General features: G+C 39.6%; 1 protein-coding gene across 1 annotated transcript; it reads right to left on the bottom strand.

Moving 5' to 3' along the window:
- Window positions 1-1,878: 1,878 nt before the first annotated feature.
- On the bottom strand, window positions 1,879-2,826 carry LOC110576535 (olfactory receptor 10A4). Its single transcript, XM_021685724.1, has one exon. The coding sequence runs from the start codon at window positions 2,824-2,826 to the stop codon at window positions 1,879-1,881; it is 948 nt and encodes a 315-aa protein (XP_021541399.1).
- Window positions 2,827-15,556: the final 12,730 nt, after the last annotated feature.

Genomic DNA, 15,556 nt, shown 5'->3' on the forward strand with positions numbered 1-15,556 from the left:
AAATAGTGACATTGGAAGCCTAGCAAGAATGAGAAAGAAGCTGGTACCAACCCTGGGCCTGAAGGACAACCTGGACTTGGAGAGGGTAGCTGTATATAGAAAGCCATGAGACAGGAGTTGTGGACTTAGGTGTATGGAAGCGGGAAAGCCACAGGAATAAATATTTCAAGCTCATTCTCTACTTACCTTCTGATATCCTGTTACTGTATTCCAAATAAAATCTAGGATAACCTCCCCATCTGAAAATTCTGTCTACAAAGTCCTTTTCCTGGTTAAGTAACATGTTCATAGGTTCTGGGGTTTAGTACATGGACATCTTGGGGGACCATTATTCTGCCTACCATAAAAGAACAAGTAAAGTACATGTGAAGGAATGATTAAAGTTTGGCTAAAATTGGAGATTATAAATGTATAATGGTGCCAACCTACTTAGTTATGTGATTGCTATCATCAAACAGAACCCCAGGATCTACATTTTCATTTGCAAATTCTTATAGTGATAATTCAGAATGTGCTGACTTTCTAGAGGCCCTGCTACATGAAAGGTGAAGGGTACACTGTGTGGGAGATTGAACTGGTCCTCGTACCTCCATGGGACACAGAGTTAGAGTTATTTATAGTTTGTGGAGAGGACATGCCTATGCAGTAAATGCTTTTTTATTGTTAATTATCAATAAATTCTTATGAATAATTTACACATATCTATGGTGTCCACACCCCAAGTTTGCTATTTTTCAAGAATCCACAGCTGGCCTATGTTCACTGGACAAAATCATAAAGATGGGCTGCTACACTGGTTGAGTACTAGGCAAGTTTAAGAAAGACAGTTGATTTCATCTAACCCTAATATGATTACATAAAAATCTAGTTAACAACGAATCTTTGGGTTATTCACAGCAGCTTCCTAGAATTTTGTCCACTTAAATTGGGATGCCTAACACCCTTTCCATCAAACAATTCTCATATCCAAGGTGAATAATCTGAGATTGAGGCAGTGTCTGTGTGGAGTAGTCTTTCTCCAGATGAGGCACAGACCAATTATGGTAGCAGAGGAAGAAGTCCTCATTTGCTAGCCTAGTAGTACATGGGTACTTTATAGTACAGTTCTATGCTGTGGTGACACCCATGCTTAATCCCCTCATCTATAGCCTGAGGAACAAGGATGTGAAGGGAGCTCTGAAGAAAGTAGCCACAAGGAATTTCCCATGCAGGCTTGAAATCTGCCTATAGGCCAGTGGAAGTTTTTAAGTATTGTTTTATTGTTTTCTTTCTCACTAGAATAAAATTCCACAAGGTAAGAAATTTGTGTATTTTATTCAGCACTGTGTCTTCCGGGCCTAAACAGGGTCTGACACATGCTGAATGCTGAATAAAAATGTATTGAAATTGTGAGTTCAAAAAAATGAGTGGAAGAATGACACAAAACTCTACTATTTATTATCACCATTGTCATAAGTTTATCTTGTAAGCAAAAAGATCCTTGAAAGTTGCAGGAGAATTTTTGGACAAATAGAAAATGTAAAGCAGGAGATTATTAAAAAAATGGATGAAGAAGTTCAAGAAAAGTTAAAACAAGTAAAGAATGGCAAATTGTAGTATTGTCACTACAATTGTCAACCTTCATATTAGCTCCCAATCTGTGTAAACTAGCAGCATCCTCAGATATGTTGGTCCCACAGTCCTACAGAATCCTGGGCCTACAGAAGTTCTCCTTCATCACTCATGTTCTTTCATTTAGAAACAGATACTTGTGAAGTCCAAAATCCTGGGGTGTATATCATGGCTCTTAGAATGAGTAGGGACCAAAACCCATTTGAGCAGTTCTTTTTTCTTTCCCTTGTCCTTGCATTCTACCCCTTTGGTTTGCATCTCAGTCAGTCATAGTTTCTGAGGGCCCAGGGTCCTGTGGATGACTCGCCTCAGTGCAGCCTTCACTTCACTATTCCTTAAGCTGTAGATGATAGGGTTCAACACGGGAGTCACCACTGTGTAGGAGAGAGATAGCAGTTTCTTGCTCTCAGGAGAGGTGCTGGATCGGGGTCGGAAGTATGTGAGGATCGCAGTGCTATAGAAGAGGGAGACAACCAGGAGTTGGGAGGAGCAGGTGGAGAAGGCCTTGTGTTTCCCCTCAGCTGAGGGCATCCTGAAGACAGTGGAGAGGATCCGGACATAAGACCCCAGGATCAGCAAGAAAGGGAAGAGAATGAATAAGACAGTGGCTGTCAGAGCCTCCAGTTCAAACAGAGAGGTATCAGCACACACGAGGGCAATGACAGGTGGGCTGTCACAGAAAAAGTGGTTCACTCTGTTGGAGCCACAAAAAGGGAAGCTGAAAATCCATGTGGTTTGCACGGTGGCCACTGGAAACCCTGAGAACCAGCAGGCAGCTGCTAGCTGGGCACAGGCCCTGCGGCTCATAATGATTGGGTAGTGCAAAGGGTCACAGATGGCCACATAGCGGTCACATGCCATTGTGGCCAGGAGGCAGCACTCAGCAGCCCCAAAGAAGAAGAAGAAATACATCTGAGTGGCACAGCCAAAGAAGGAGATGGCTGTGTCTTGGATGATCAGAGTCCCCAGCATCTTGGGCACAATGACCAAGTTGAAGCCTATTTCCAGGAAGGACAAATTCCTGAGGAAGAAGTACATAGGATTTTGTAGAGAAGAGTCAGCTGTAGTGACCAGGATGATGAGAACATTGCCCATTAGGGTAACCAGGCAAATAGTCAAAAAAAGGAGAAACAATAGAGCTTGTAGCTCAGAGGACAAGGTTGAAAAGCTCACAAGAATGAACTCACTGACAATTGTCCAGTTTTCCCACGTCATTCTTCTGCCTAGGATTTCATTGGGAATTCATGCTTCAGAAGTTAGAAGTCTCCATATGTTATTTAGACCTCTATTATACCCTTAAAAAGAAAATCTCCTGTGGCCTCATTCTCCACCTCTCTTGTTATAGTGGTTCAAATCAAAAGCTGTACCTTCTAGAGGAGATTATGCTAAGTGAAATAAGTCAAGCAGAGAAAGTTAATTATCATATGGTTTCACTTATTTGTGGAACATAAGGAATAGCATGGAGGACATTAGGAGAAGGAAGGGAAAAATGAAAGGGGGGAAATTGGAGGGAGAGAAGAACCATGAGAGACTATGGACTCCAAGAAAGAAACCGAAGGTTTTAGAGGGGAGGGGGGTGGGGGGATGGATTAACCCAGTGATGGGTATTAAGGAGTGCACATACTGCATGGAGCACTGGGTGTTATAAGAAAACAATGAATCATGGATCACTACATCAAAAACTAATGATGTATTATATGGTGACTAACATAACATAAAATAAAATTTTTTAAAAAAAACTGTACCTTCCACAATGTAAAAAGATAAGTCTATTCTTTAGATTCATGATATTTTGGAAGAATCCTAACCTGTTTTCAGAGTGAACTGAGGCATACCATATATATCTATACAGTCCTTGATTTTTCTTTGCTCTACAGAGTTCAAAATCACAGCTTCCCTTTGGGGTTCCTAAGAAGCCAGGCCAAGAATTTCTGATGAGAGGGGTCTTAATGCACAATGAAAGGTGGTGAGGTCATCCAGGGTATATTTTCTGCAAAATGAGAGTAGGAAAGAAAAAGTCAAGGAAAGTGAACCAGCAGTTACCAATGATCCATGAGGAGGAGACTTGAATGTGTCCTAATCTCAATCAGCCCACACTCACAATGATTTCAGTATACTGGAGGAATCTTCAATATATTAGAGTATTTCTTCATTTCCAAACTCAGAATATGGCAGTTTACACAAGGAGACATGGAATATAGAGACTGTGGTTTATTTTGATTCCTGGGTTAAATATACTTGATGTGGCTGTATGTGATCAGAAAAGGGAACACAGACTCAAGATAGTGTCAGACCATAGAAAGAATCCAGATGTACTACATATAAACCCCTTCATCAGCTTTTGTTGTTTGCCTTGTGTCTTGAATTTCAAGAAATATGAGCTCAAGTGTTACATGTTAATAAAGACCAACTCAAAAAATAGACTAATAATATTAAATCCTGTGAGAAAGAAGCAGAAGGTTTAATCAATACAAATTGAAAATTGGGACCCTGAAATTCTGATGATTATAAACTTACATGAAGGAATATATCTAAAGCACTTGCATGGTGACTGGTACATAACACATGCTAACCATAAATGCTAACCATTATAGTTATTATGATATAATGCTAGATCTAGCTTTCAAAATCTACTCCTTTTGTTTTTTAAGATTTTATTTATTTATTTATTAGAGAGAGAGAGAGAATGAGAGAGAGAGCATGAGAGTGGGGAGGGTCAGAGGGAGAAGCAGACTCTCCGCTGAGCAGGGAGCCCGATGTGGGACTCGATCCCGAGACTCCAGGATCATGACCTGAGCTGAAGGCAGTCGCTTAACCAACTGAGCCACCCAGGCGCCCCTCAAAATCTACTTCTTGTCTAACCTATTTCCCAAACTCAAACTCACTATAGTCCCTACTTTTCAATCGCTAGAAGAAAAGCATAATTTATTAATATTGATTATCTTCTGTGTTCCAGGCACTGTTCTAGATACTGAAGATAATATATCTGTAAATAAAATGAACAAAAATCTCTGCCCTAGAGGACCCCTCCCAAGATCAATGAGAACAGACCAACGCCCCAACATATAATAGTACAACTTACAAATCTTAGATTCAAGGATATAATCCTGAAAGCGGCTAAGGGGAAGAGATTTCTTTTTTTTTTTTTAAAGATTTTATTTATTTATTTGAGAGAGAGGATGAGAGGAGAGAGAGAGCACATGAGAGGGGGGAGGGTCAGAGGGAGAAGCAGGCTCCCCGCTGAGCAGGGAGCCCGATGTGGGACTCGATCCTGGGACTCCAGGATCATGACCTGAGCCGAAGGCAGTCACCTAACCAACTGAGCCACCCAGGTGCCCGGGGAAGAGATTTCTTACATACAGAGGGAGGAACATCAGATAATGTCAGACCTGTCCACAGAGACTTGGCAAGCCAGAAAGGGCTGGCAAGACAAATTCAGGGTACTAAATGAGAAGAACATGCAGCCAAGGATACTTTATCCAGCAAGACTGTCATTCAGAAAGTATGGAGAGAAAAGGAGCTTCCAAGACCATCAGAAACTGAAGGAATATGTGACCACCAAGCCAGCCCCGCAAGAAATATTAAGGGGGGTTCTATAAAGGAAGAAAGACCCCAAGAGTAATATAGAACAGAAATTTACAGAGACAATCTATAGAAACAAGGACCTCACAGGCAACATGATGACAATAAAATCATATCTTTCAATAATCACTCCCAATGTGAACAGCCTAAATGCTCCCGTGAAATGGCACAGGGTTGCAGATTGGATAAAAAGACATGAACCATCCATATGCTGTCTACAAGAGACTCATTTTGAACCTAAAGATACATCCAGACTGAAAATGAGGGGATGGAGAACTATTTTTCATGCCAACGGCTCTCAAAAGAAAGCTGGAGTAGCAATTCTCATATCAGACAAATTAGATTTTAAGCTAAAGACTATAGTAAGAGATACAGAGGGACACTATATCATTCTTAAAGGGTCTATCCAACAAGAAGATCTAACAATTGTAAATATCTATGCCCTCAACATGGGAGCAGTCAGCTACATAAGCCAACTGTTAACCAAATAAAAGAAAAGAACCAAAATAAAGAAACATTGATAATAATACTTTAATAGTAGGAGACCTCAATACTCCACTCTCAGCAATAGACAGATCACCTAAGCAGATCAACAAAGAAACAAGAGCTTTAAATGACACCCTTGACCAGATGGACTTCATAGTTACATACAGAACATTCCATCCCAGAACAACAGAATACTCATTCTTCTCAAAAGCACATGGAACTTTCTCCAGAATAGACCACATACAGGGTCACAAATCAGGTCTCACCCAATACCAAAAGATTATTCCCTGCATACTCTCAGACCACAGTGCTTTGAAACTGGAACTCAATCACAAGAAAAAATTTGGAAGGAATTCAAACACTTGGAAGCTAAAGACCACTCTGCTCAAGAATGTTTGGGTCAACAAGGAAATTAAAGAAGAACTTAAATTATTCATGGAAACCAATGAGAATGAAAACACATCGATCCAAAACCTATAGGATACTGCAAAGGGGGAAATACATAGCCATCTAAGCCTCACTCAAAAAAGTAGAAAAATCCCAAATGCACAAGCTAACCTTACACCTTACTGCTAAAGTAGAAAAATCCCAAATGCACAAGCTAACCTTACACCTAAGGGAACTGGAGAAAGAAAACATATAAAACCTAAAATAAACAGGAGAAGAGAAATAATAAAGATTAGAGCAGAGATCAATGACATAGAAACCAGAAAACAGTAGAGCAGATCAATGAAACTAGAAGCTGGCTCTTTGAAAGAATTAATAAGATCAATAAACTTCTGGCCAGACTTATCAAAAGAAAAGAGAAAGGACCCAAATTAATAAAATTGTGAATGAGAGGGGAGAGATCATGACTAACACCAAGGAAATAGAAACAATTATTAGAAATTATTATCCAAAAAAGAAAAAAAAAGAAATTATTATCCAGCAACTATATGCCAATAAATTAAGCAACCTGGAAGAAATGGATGCCTTCTGGGAAACCTGTAAACTACCAAGACTGAAACAGGAAGAAATTGACAATCTGAATAGACCAATAGCCAGTAACGAAATTGAAGCAGTGATCAAAAACCTCCCAAAAAACAGGAGTCCAGGGCCTGATGGATTCCCAGGTGAATTCTACCAAACATTTAAAGAAGAAATAATACCTATTTTCCTGAAGCTCTTTCAAATAATAGAAACAGAAGGAAAACTTCCAAACTTGTTCTATGAGGCCAGCATTACCTTGATCCCAAAACCAGGCAAAGACCCCATTAAAAAGGAGAATTACATATCAATATCCCTAATAAATGGATGCCAAAATTGTCAACAAGAGCCTAGCAGATAGGATTCAACAATACATTAAAAGGATTATCCATCATGACCAGGTGGGATTTATTCCTGGGATGCAAGGGTGGTTCAACATTCACAAATCAATCAGCGTGATAAAACACATTAATAAAAGAGACAAGAACCATATGATACCCTCAATTGATGCAGAAAAAAGCACTTTTCAAAATACAGCATCCTTTCCTGATTAAAACTCTTTAGAGTATAGGGATAGAGGGAACATTCCTCAGTTTCATAAAAACCATCTACGAAAAGCCCACAGTGAATATCATTTTCAGTGGAGAAAACCTGAGAGCTTTTCTCTTAAGATCAGGAACACGACAAGGATGTCCATTCTCGCCATTACTGTTCAACATAGTACTTGAAGTCCTAGCAACAGTAATCAGACAACAAAAAGAAATAAAAGGTATTCAAATTGGCAAAGAAGAAGTCAAACTCTCTCTCTTCACAGGTGACTTGATAATTTATGTGGAAAACCCAAAAGACTCCACCCCCAAATTACTAGAACTCATAAAGCAATTCAGTAATGTGGCAGGATACAAAATCAAAACACAGAAACCAGTTGCTTTTCTACACACTAACAATGTAACTGTAGAAAGAGAAATTAGGGAATCGATTCCATTTACAACAGCACCAAAAACCATGATACCTAGGAATAAACCTAACCAAAGAGGTAAAGGATCTATACTCTAGGAACTACAGAACACTTATAAAAGAAATTGAAGAAGACACAAAAAAATGGAAAAATATTCCATGCTCATGGATTGGAAGAATAAACATTGTTAAAATATCTACGTTGCCCAGAGCAATCTATACCTTCAATGCCACCCCAATCAAAATTCCAATGGCATTTTTCAAAGTGCTGGAAAAAACAATCCTAAAATTTGTATGGAACCAGGAAAGACCCCGAATCACCAAGGAAATGTTGAAAAAGAAAAACAAAGCTGGGAGCATCACGTTGTCTGATTTCAAGCCATATTACAAAGCTGTGATCACTAAGACAGCATGGTACTGGCACAAAAACAGACACATAGATCAATGGAACAGAATAGAAAGCCCAGGTTTGGACCCTCAACTCTATGGTCAAATAATCTTTGACAAATCAGGAAAAAATATGCAATGGAAAAAAGACAGTCTCTTCAATAAATGGTACTGGGAAAATTGGACAGCTATATACAAAAGAATGAAACTAGGCCATTCCCTTACAGCATACACAAAGATAAATTCAAAATGGATGAAAGACAATGTGAGACAGGAATCCTTCAAAATCCTAGAGGAGAACATAGGCAGTAACCTCTTCGACATCAACCACAGCAACTTCTTTCATGACACGCCTCCAAAGGCAAGGGAAACAAAAGCAAAAATGAACTTCTGGGACTTCATCAAGATAAAAAGCTTCTGCACAGCAAAGGAAACAGTCAACAAAACAAAGAGCAACTCACAGAATGGGAGAAGATATTTGCAAATGACATTACAGATAAAGGGCTGGTATCCAAGATCTATAAAGAACTTCTCAAACTCAACATGCAAAAAACAAATAACCAAGTCAAAAAATGGGCAGAAGACATGAACAGACACTTCTCCAAAGAAGATATACAAATGGCTAACAGACACATGAAAAAATGTTCAACATCACTAGCCATCAGGGAAATTCAAATCAAAACCACATCAAGATACCACCTTACACCAGTTAGAATGGCAAAAATTGACAAGGCAGGAAACAACAAATGTTGGAGAGGTTGTGGAGAAAGGGGAACCCTCTTACACTGTTGGTGGGAATGCAAGTTGGTACAGCCACTTTGGAAAACAGTATAGAGGTTCCTCAAAAAATTAAAAATAGAGCTACCCTATGACCCACCAATTGCACTTCTGGGTATTTACCCCAAAGTACAGATGTAGTGAAAAGAAGGGCTACATGCACCCCAATGTTCATCGCAGCAAACTGTGGAAAGAGCCAAGATGCCCTTCAACAGATGAATGGATAAAGATGTGGTCCATATATATAATAGAATATTACTCAGCCATCAGAAAGGATGAATACCCAACTTTTGCATCAACATGGACGGGACTGGAGGAGATTATGCTAAGTGAAATAAGTCAAGCAGAGAAAGTCAATTATCATATGGTTTCACTTATTTGTGGAACATAAGGAATAGCATGGAGGACTTCTCATAACAGGAGAAGGAAGGGAGAAGGAAGGGAAACTGAAGAGGGGGAATCAGAGGGAGAGAAAACCATGACAGACTATGGACTCAGAGAAACAAACTGAGAGTTTCAGAGGGGAGAGGGTTCGGGGGATGGGTTAGCCCAGTGATGGGTATTAAGGAGGGCAGGTATTGCAATGAGCACTGGGTGTTGTATGCATGTAATGAATCATGGAATACTACATCAAAAACTAATGAAGTACTGTATGGTGAATAACATAATAAGAAAATTAAAAAAAAAAAACCACCTCTGCCCTCACCTTCTAGCAGAGAAAAGAGATTATATGCAAATTATGTAAATAGGATGTATAATATGTTAGGTGGTGGTAAGAACAGTGGAGGAGAATAAAACAGTGGAGAAGGAGATAAGCATTTGGGGTGTGGGGAGTGTCAGAGAAGGCTTCCCTGAGCAGATATTTGAGTAAAGTACTCAGCAGATGCAGGACATTTAGTCAGGGTGGTAAAAGAAGGAGGGAGGTAAAGAGCAAAAACAGTGAGAAAATGCTATTTTAGAATTTTTGCTGATTCCTATTCATTTAAAAAAAAACTCAACCTTGGCATTGCTTTTTTTAATGAATTCTTTGATACTTTGTCAATTTTCAAATAAGAGTTAACATTTAATGAGCATCAAATAAGTGCCAGACACTATTCTGTTTTGCATGCATTATGTTAAGTCTCACAACAAACTGAAGATATGGGGATTTTTATTAAGCCCACTTTACAGCTGAAGAGGCACATAAAAGTTGAATAATGTTTCCAAGGTTAGACAGCCAGCAAGTGTTGGTATCAGAACATGCCTCCTGGGCAGTCCGACTCTGAGTAATGGCTTTACCCACCAGGTGACTCACCCACTCTCAGAATAGATATGAGTCTGAGCTCACAGGTGAGGGAAAGCAGGAGTTTTGGGCATAGGATGGTAGTAATAGAGCAAAAAGGAAGACAATTTCTAGAGAACATCAGAAAGGTATTAGCAACACTGGAGAGCTGGAATACTACTTTCATAGTTCTAATACTAGAATAATAGTTAATTTATATCTCCATCTTCATACTGTAGATGGCGTACTACTTGACAGTACAAATTGTGTTATTCAACTTTTCATCCCAATTCCTAGCAAGGTAGAGAGAGGCCCAATAAGTTGTTATTGAATACATGAATGAACAATGAACAAAATGTGGAAAATGATCATGGAAATATTTGTATAGACAGAATGTAGGCACAGTGAGCCCCATTCGGAAGGAACTTAGACTACATACATCAATGATACAGCCTCATACAACTTACACAGATTTAAAGAGTGATAAGGGTTCTAAATTACACTCATCATCTTCCCCTATCCCCACCTCCTTTTATCTACCTCATTTCAGGAAATGACACACCTGGCTGCATGACCCAGGAATTGGGACAAAAATCCTTTAATTCATCCCCCAAACTTGATTATTTTTCCTCCTAAACACCAATTCAGTGTCATCTTCTACATCCCCACCACAATTGCCTATAGATTCTGGCTCTTATTTTCTCTGGCCTGTAATATTGCAGGAACCCGATTCTGGTTCTCTTCAAACCATCCTTGACTTGTGTGTGATCTGATAGCAACTCCAATTAAGTTACTCACCTGCTTAATGTCTTTCAATCACTGCCTACTGTCCCTGGGATAAGTACAAACCCTTTAACAAGGCCTTTTTCTCTGGTATCTGCTTTATTTTTCCAGTTTCAGCTGTATGTTTCCCTACACAGCTAATGCTCTGGTTGCACAAAAGTATTTTCTGTTCTGTGCATACATCATGTTCTCTCACTCCTCCTTGTACTTGTGCATATGGCTCTCTGCTTTTGGAAACCTCCTCCTGCAATTATGTATAATTTCTTCTCATCTTGCAAGTCTCAGCTGAAACATCATTTTCTTTGTGAAGTTTCCCTGTGCTCCCTTGACGTAATCAAGGGATTATTCTTGGAGCGCCTGGGTGGCTCAGTCAGTTGAGTGTCTGCCTCTTGATTTCGGCTCAGGTCATGATCTCAGGGTTGTGAGATCTAGCCCTGATTTGGGCTCCATGCTGAGCATGGAGCCTGCTTGGGATTCTCTCTCTCCCTCTCCCTCTGCCTCCCCCATGACGCCCCCCCACCCCGCTCACACTCACTCTCTCTCTCTCGAAAAAAAAAAAGGATTATTCTTCTACTTTTTTATAATGCTTTGTGTAAAACTCTATTAGAGCACTATACAATTGCATATGTGTGCATATATTTATATTATCTAATTGTTAATGCCAGGAGGAAAATGTATTCAATCATCATCATATTTTTGCACCTAACAGAGTGCTTAACTCTAAGTGCTTGGTAATTAATGTAGCCTAAGATTTAATTACTTTTAGAGCAGTTTAATGATGCTATAACATCTCTAAGTTGAACTTACAGTTAAGACCTCTGAATGTGTGTGTGTGTGTGTGTGTGTTATAGGTGGTACATTCAGTTTTGTCTTCCAATATATATTTATTTTAAATGTTTTGCTATGTTCTGAGAAGTTATTTTAAAAGCTTTATTATAACAGCTTTGCCTCACTCACTGTGCCACAGATGTCCACTCCCCTCAAATATTTAATCAAAATGTTTCCTAGGACAGAACCACGACTCTGGGACACATCACTTAAGCCATATCCCAAAATGAGTTGGCATCAATTTTTTAATTTCTACTTTTTGGGTTATTTAGCAAAGTGATCTATTTTTTTTCTATCAGTGACTTTAAATCATTTCAGACATGAGTTGGGTATAAATAAACAGTTATATGTACTGTTTGAGAATTTCCTAATGACACACAACCAGATGATACTACTTAGACACTGGTTACCATGTAACAAAAGGCTAGAAAGGTTCTCAGAAAAGGTTCTCAGGCCAAAAGTTCAGATATTATCAAAGAAAGTCTCAGTTAAGGAAGCAGAGATGACCTTCCCTTTTCTTTCAAACCACATCCTACAGAGAATCTCCACACTTAAGTCCAATGAGGATGAATAAGGGCAGAGGCAGGGGCAGGGGCTCAGAACCCCACTTGCTTGGCTTTCACTTTTCTCCTGTCCCCTGAAACAACCCCTTCATGTTTCTTCTTAGGGCCCTACAGCTGCACAAAACAATATGAACGCATGATTCCAAATTTTGCATTTGCCTCCCTCCCACAGTTGTAATTCCATATTTTCCTTCATCTGTCTTGATCCATCTCTAAACATCCCTTTATATTGCCTTCTTTTGATCTAGCTTTTCCTTTCTTTCTCTTCCATTTCTCTCACCTTTCTCTTCAGTTTTTACATTTTGATCTGTTTTCCTCTACTAAGCAGGGAAGAGATGGTGGAGGGGAGGTTGCTGGGACAATATTCTGAAGAACTGATCTTCCTGTAGCTGCATGCATGCAATTGTGGTTGTCAGAATGTTATCAATGAAGTATAATCCAGCTACTGTTTTACTACTGGTCTTGCAAGCACAAACCCTTGGATAAATGTAGTTGTGTTTGCAGCCATCAGAGGGAGAGAGAACCGTATGGAAGGGGGAAGTTATACAGAAACTTAGCTGAGGTGGTCTGGCCAGCTACACTTCTATCCAGAGTGTCTCCTTTCTGTGGTAACATCTTGGAGATTCCTGCACTATTTGAACAAGAGAGAACTAGATAACATACTTGAGAAAACTTTGTGAAACTGGGGAGCCTGGGTGGCACAGTCGGTTGAGCTTCTGACTCTTGGTTTCACCTCAGGTGGTGATCTCAGGGTCCTGGGATTGAGCCCCGCCTCAGGCTCCCTGCTCAGCGGGGAGTCTGCTTAAGACTGTTTCTCCCTCGGGGCGCCTGGGTGGCTCAGTCGTTAAGCGTCTGCCTTCAGCTCAGGTCATGATCCTGGGGTCCTGGGATTGAGCCCTGCATCAGGCTCCCTGCTCGGCAGGAGGCCTGCTTCTCCCTCTCCCACTCCCCCTGCTTGTGTTCCCTCTCTCGCTGTCTCTCTCTGTCAAATAAATAAATAAAATCTTTAAAAAAAAAAAAAAAAAAGACTGTTTCTCCCTCTGCCTCTCCTCACCCTGCCTTCTCTCTCTCATAAACAAACAAACAAATAAATAAATAAATAAAAAGCCTTGTGAAACTCCCACATAAATGATAGTTTGAGGCCACATAGTTACAACAGCAAGGACTTTAGAGTCATAAATTCAGAGTTAAAGTTCTGGTTGTTGTTTTTTAGCTGTGAGACACAGAGCTATTGACATGACATTTTCTGAATTATAGTCTTCCCAACTGTAAAATGACTATTATTATAGATGCCCTAACCATGTGAAATTAGATAATATATGGGCAAATGCTTCAACCATTCTAAAGCCCAATACATATATTATCAGTGTTTTACATCTTTTCCCAGATTACTTAATTTGTCGAGTCTTGTAAAACTCCATGTTTTTTTACCTGAGACCTCTGATCTTCCTTCTTGTTTCCTAGGAATATGTCAAAGAAGATACATTTTCTTGATAATAAGCCATCATCCTCTTTACAAGAGTTCAAGTCTGTGCTCTGTCCACTTCACTCTTTACTTACCTCCTGTGAGTGAAATTCGTATCACATTCCAGAGAACCCCTGGTCTCTCTCAGCTGCTCTAGAGTACCTTGAGACTATATCCAAATGAGCAACTCTGGGGGAGTCCTAAAATATGGCTGTGACATCTGTGCAAATCATTTCAGAAAAGCCCTGGATTGTGTCTGTGCCAATCATTTCAAAGTTGCTTTGGGTTGTACTTGTCTCAGTCCTCATTGCTGGTGAGCTCTGGGGTTCTGCCATGTCACATTCTCAAAGAAGCTTTGTCCAGGGCTGTGTCAGACACCCCAGGTAAATCCTGGGCGGTGGCTGAGTCAGTCCCTATAAAGAAGCCCTGAGTTGTGCAGCATTTGTCATTCCAAAGAAGCTCTGATCTGGGCCTGTGTCAATCACTCTAGAGGATTCCAGGCTGGGTCTCAGGACTATTTTGGTCCCTGCTGTTTACTGTAATAGAGTGATTCCCCCAATGCTTCCTCTTCTTCAGGTCAAGTCGTAGGTTCACTTTTTGACAGGTGTGAATTTTGAGGAATTCCCAGGAGTGCAAAAATTCATAAAGATTCTGCAAAATCTCATAAACGGAGGAAGATCTTTGCTGCAACTCCAACTTTTCCTGCACTCATGAGGCTACAAGAGAGCAAAGGGAAAAACCTTAAGGGTCTGTCTATTCTCCAAGGTTTGCACCAGAGAGAGATTAGAAGAGCATGCCAGTGTTCTTTTTTCCCCTCAGCTTTATTGAGACAGATTGACATATAACATTGTGTAAGTTTAAGGTATATAATGTGGTGACTTAATACATGTATTTATATTGAAATGATTAACACAATAGAGTTAGTTAACATGTCCATTACTTCACATAATTACCTTTTTGTATATGTGTGTGGTGAAAACATTTAAGATCTACTCTCTTAGCAACTTTCGAGTATATAATACAGTAATGTTAATAATAGTCACTATGCTGTACATTTGATCCCCACAACTCATTCATCTTATAACTGAGTTTGTACCCTTTGACCAACATCACCCTACCCCAACCCCTGATAACTACTATTCTACTCTCTTTTCCTTTGAGTTTGGCTTTTTCAGATTCCACATATAAGTGAGATCATACAGTATTTTTCTTTCTTTGTCTGACTTATTTCACTTAGCATAATGCCCTTGAGGTCCAACCATGTTGTCCAAATGGCAGGATTTCCTTCTTTGTTATGGCTGATTAATATCCCATTGTATATATCTATACAAATGCCACATTTTCTTTATCCTTTCATCTGTAAATGGACACTTAGTTTGTTCCCATGTCTTGGCTATTGTGAAAATGCTACAATGAACATGCGAGTGCAGGCATCTCTTTAAAACAGTGATTTCATTTTTATCTTGCCAGTATTCTTTTATATCTCCCCTCACTTTGATTCTCACTGGGCTGGTTCTTTGGGAGTGTTTCTGACCTGGATTCAGAAGTTTCCAGGCATGGAGAGGAGAACTCTAATCATTGTCTAAGCCATAGTGGAGAATATTAATGAAAACCATAAGCAGTTGGTTGGGGGTGCTGTTGGTTGAGGAGCTATTAACTCCTGGTTAAGATGAAAAGAAGAAAGTCTGACTAACAGTCTTAAAATCCTAATCCTTCTGGAATAAGAATTGAAGTTGAGTTAGTAATATGATGTCCATGCTTTGAGATAAAGTTTCCCCAAGCTGATTAGGGCTTCATCCAAAGACTTTAATGCATAGCTGAACATTTCTTATAGTGCTTCTGAAACAGAAATTTTATTGTGTGTTTCTTACTGAAAGCAGTAACCATATC

The sequence above is a fragment of the Neomonachus schauinslandi genome, chromosome 11 (assembly GCF_002201575.2).
Source record: "Neomonachus schauinslandi chromosome 11, ASM220157v2, whole genome shotgun sequence".
Taxonomy (NCBI): domain Eukaryota; kingdom Metazoa; phylum Chordata; class Mammalia; order Carnivora; family Phocidae; genus Neomonachus; species Neomonachus schauinslandi.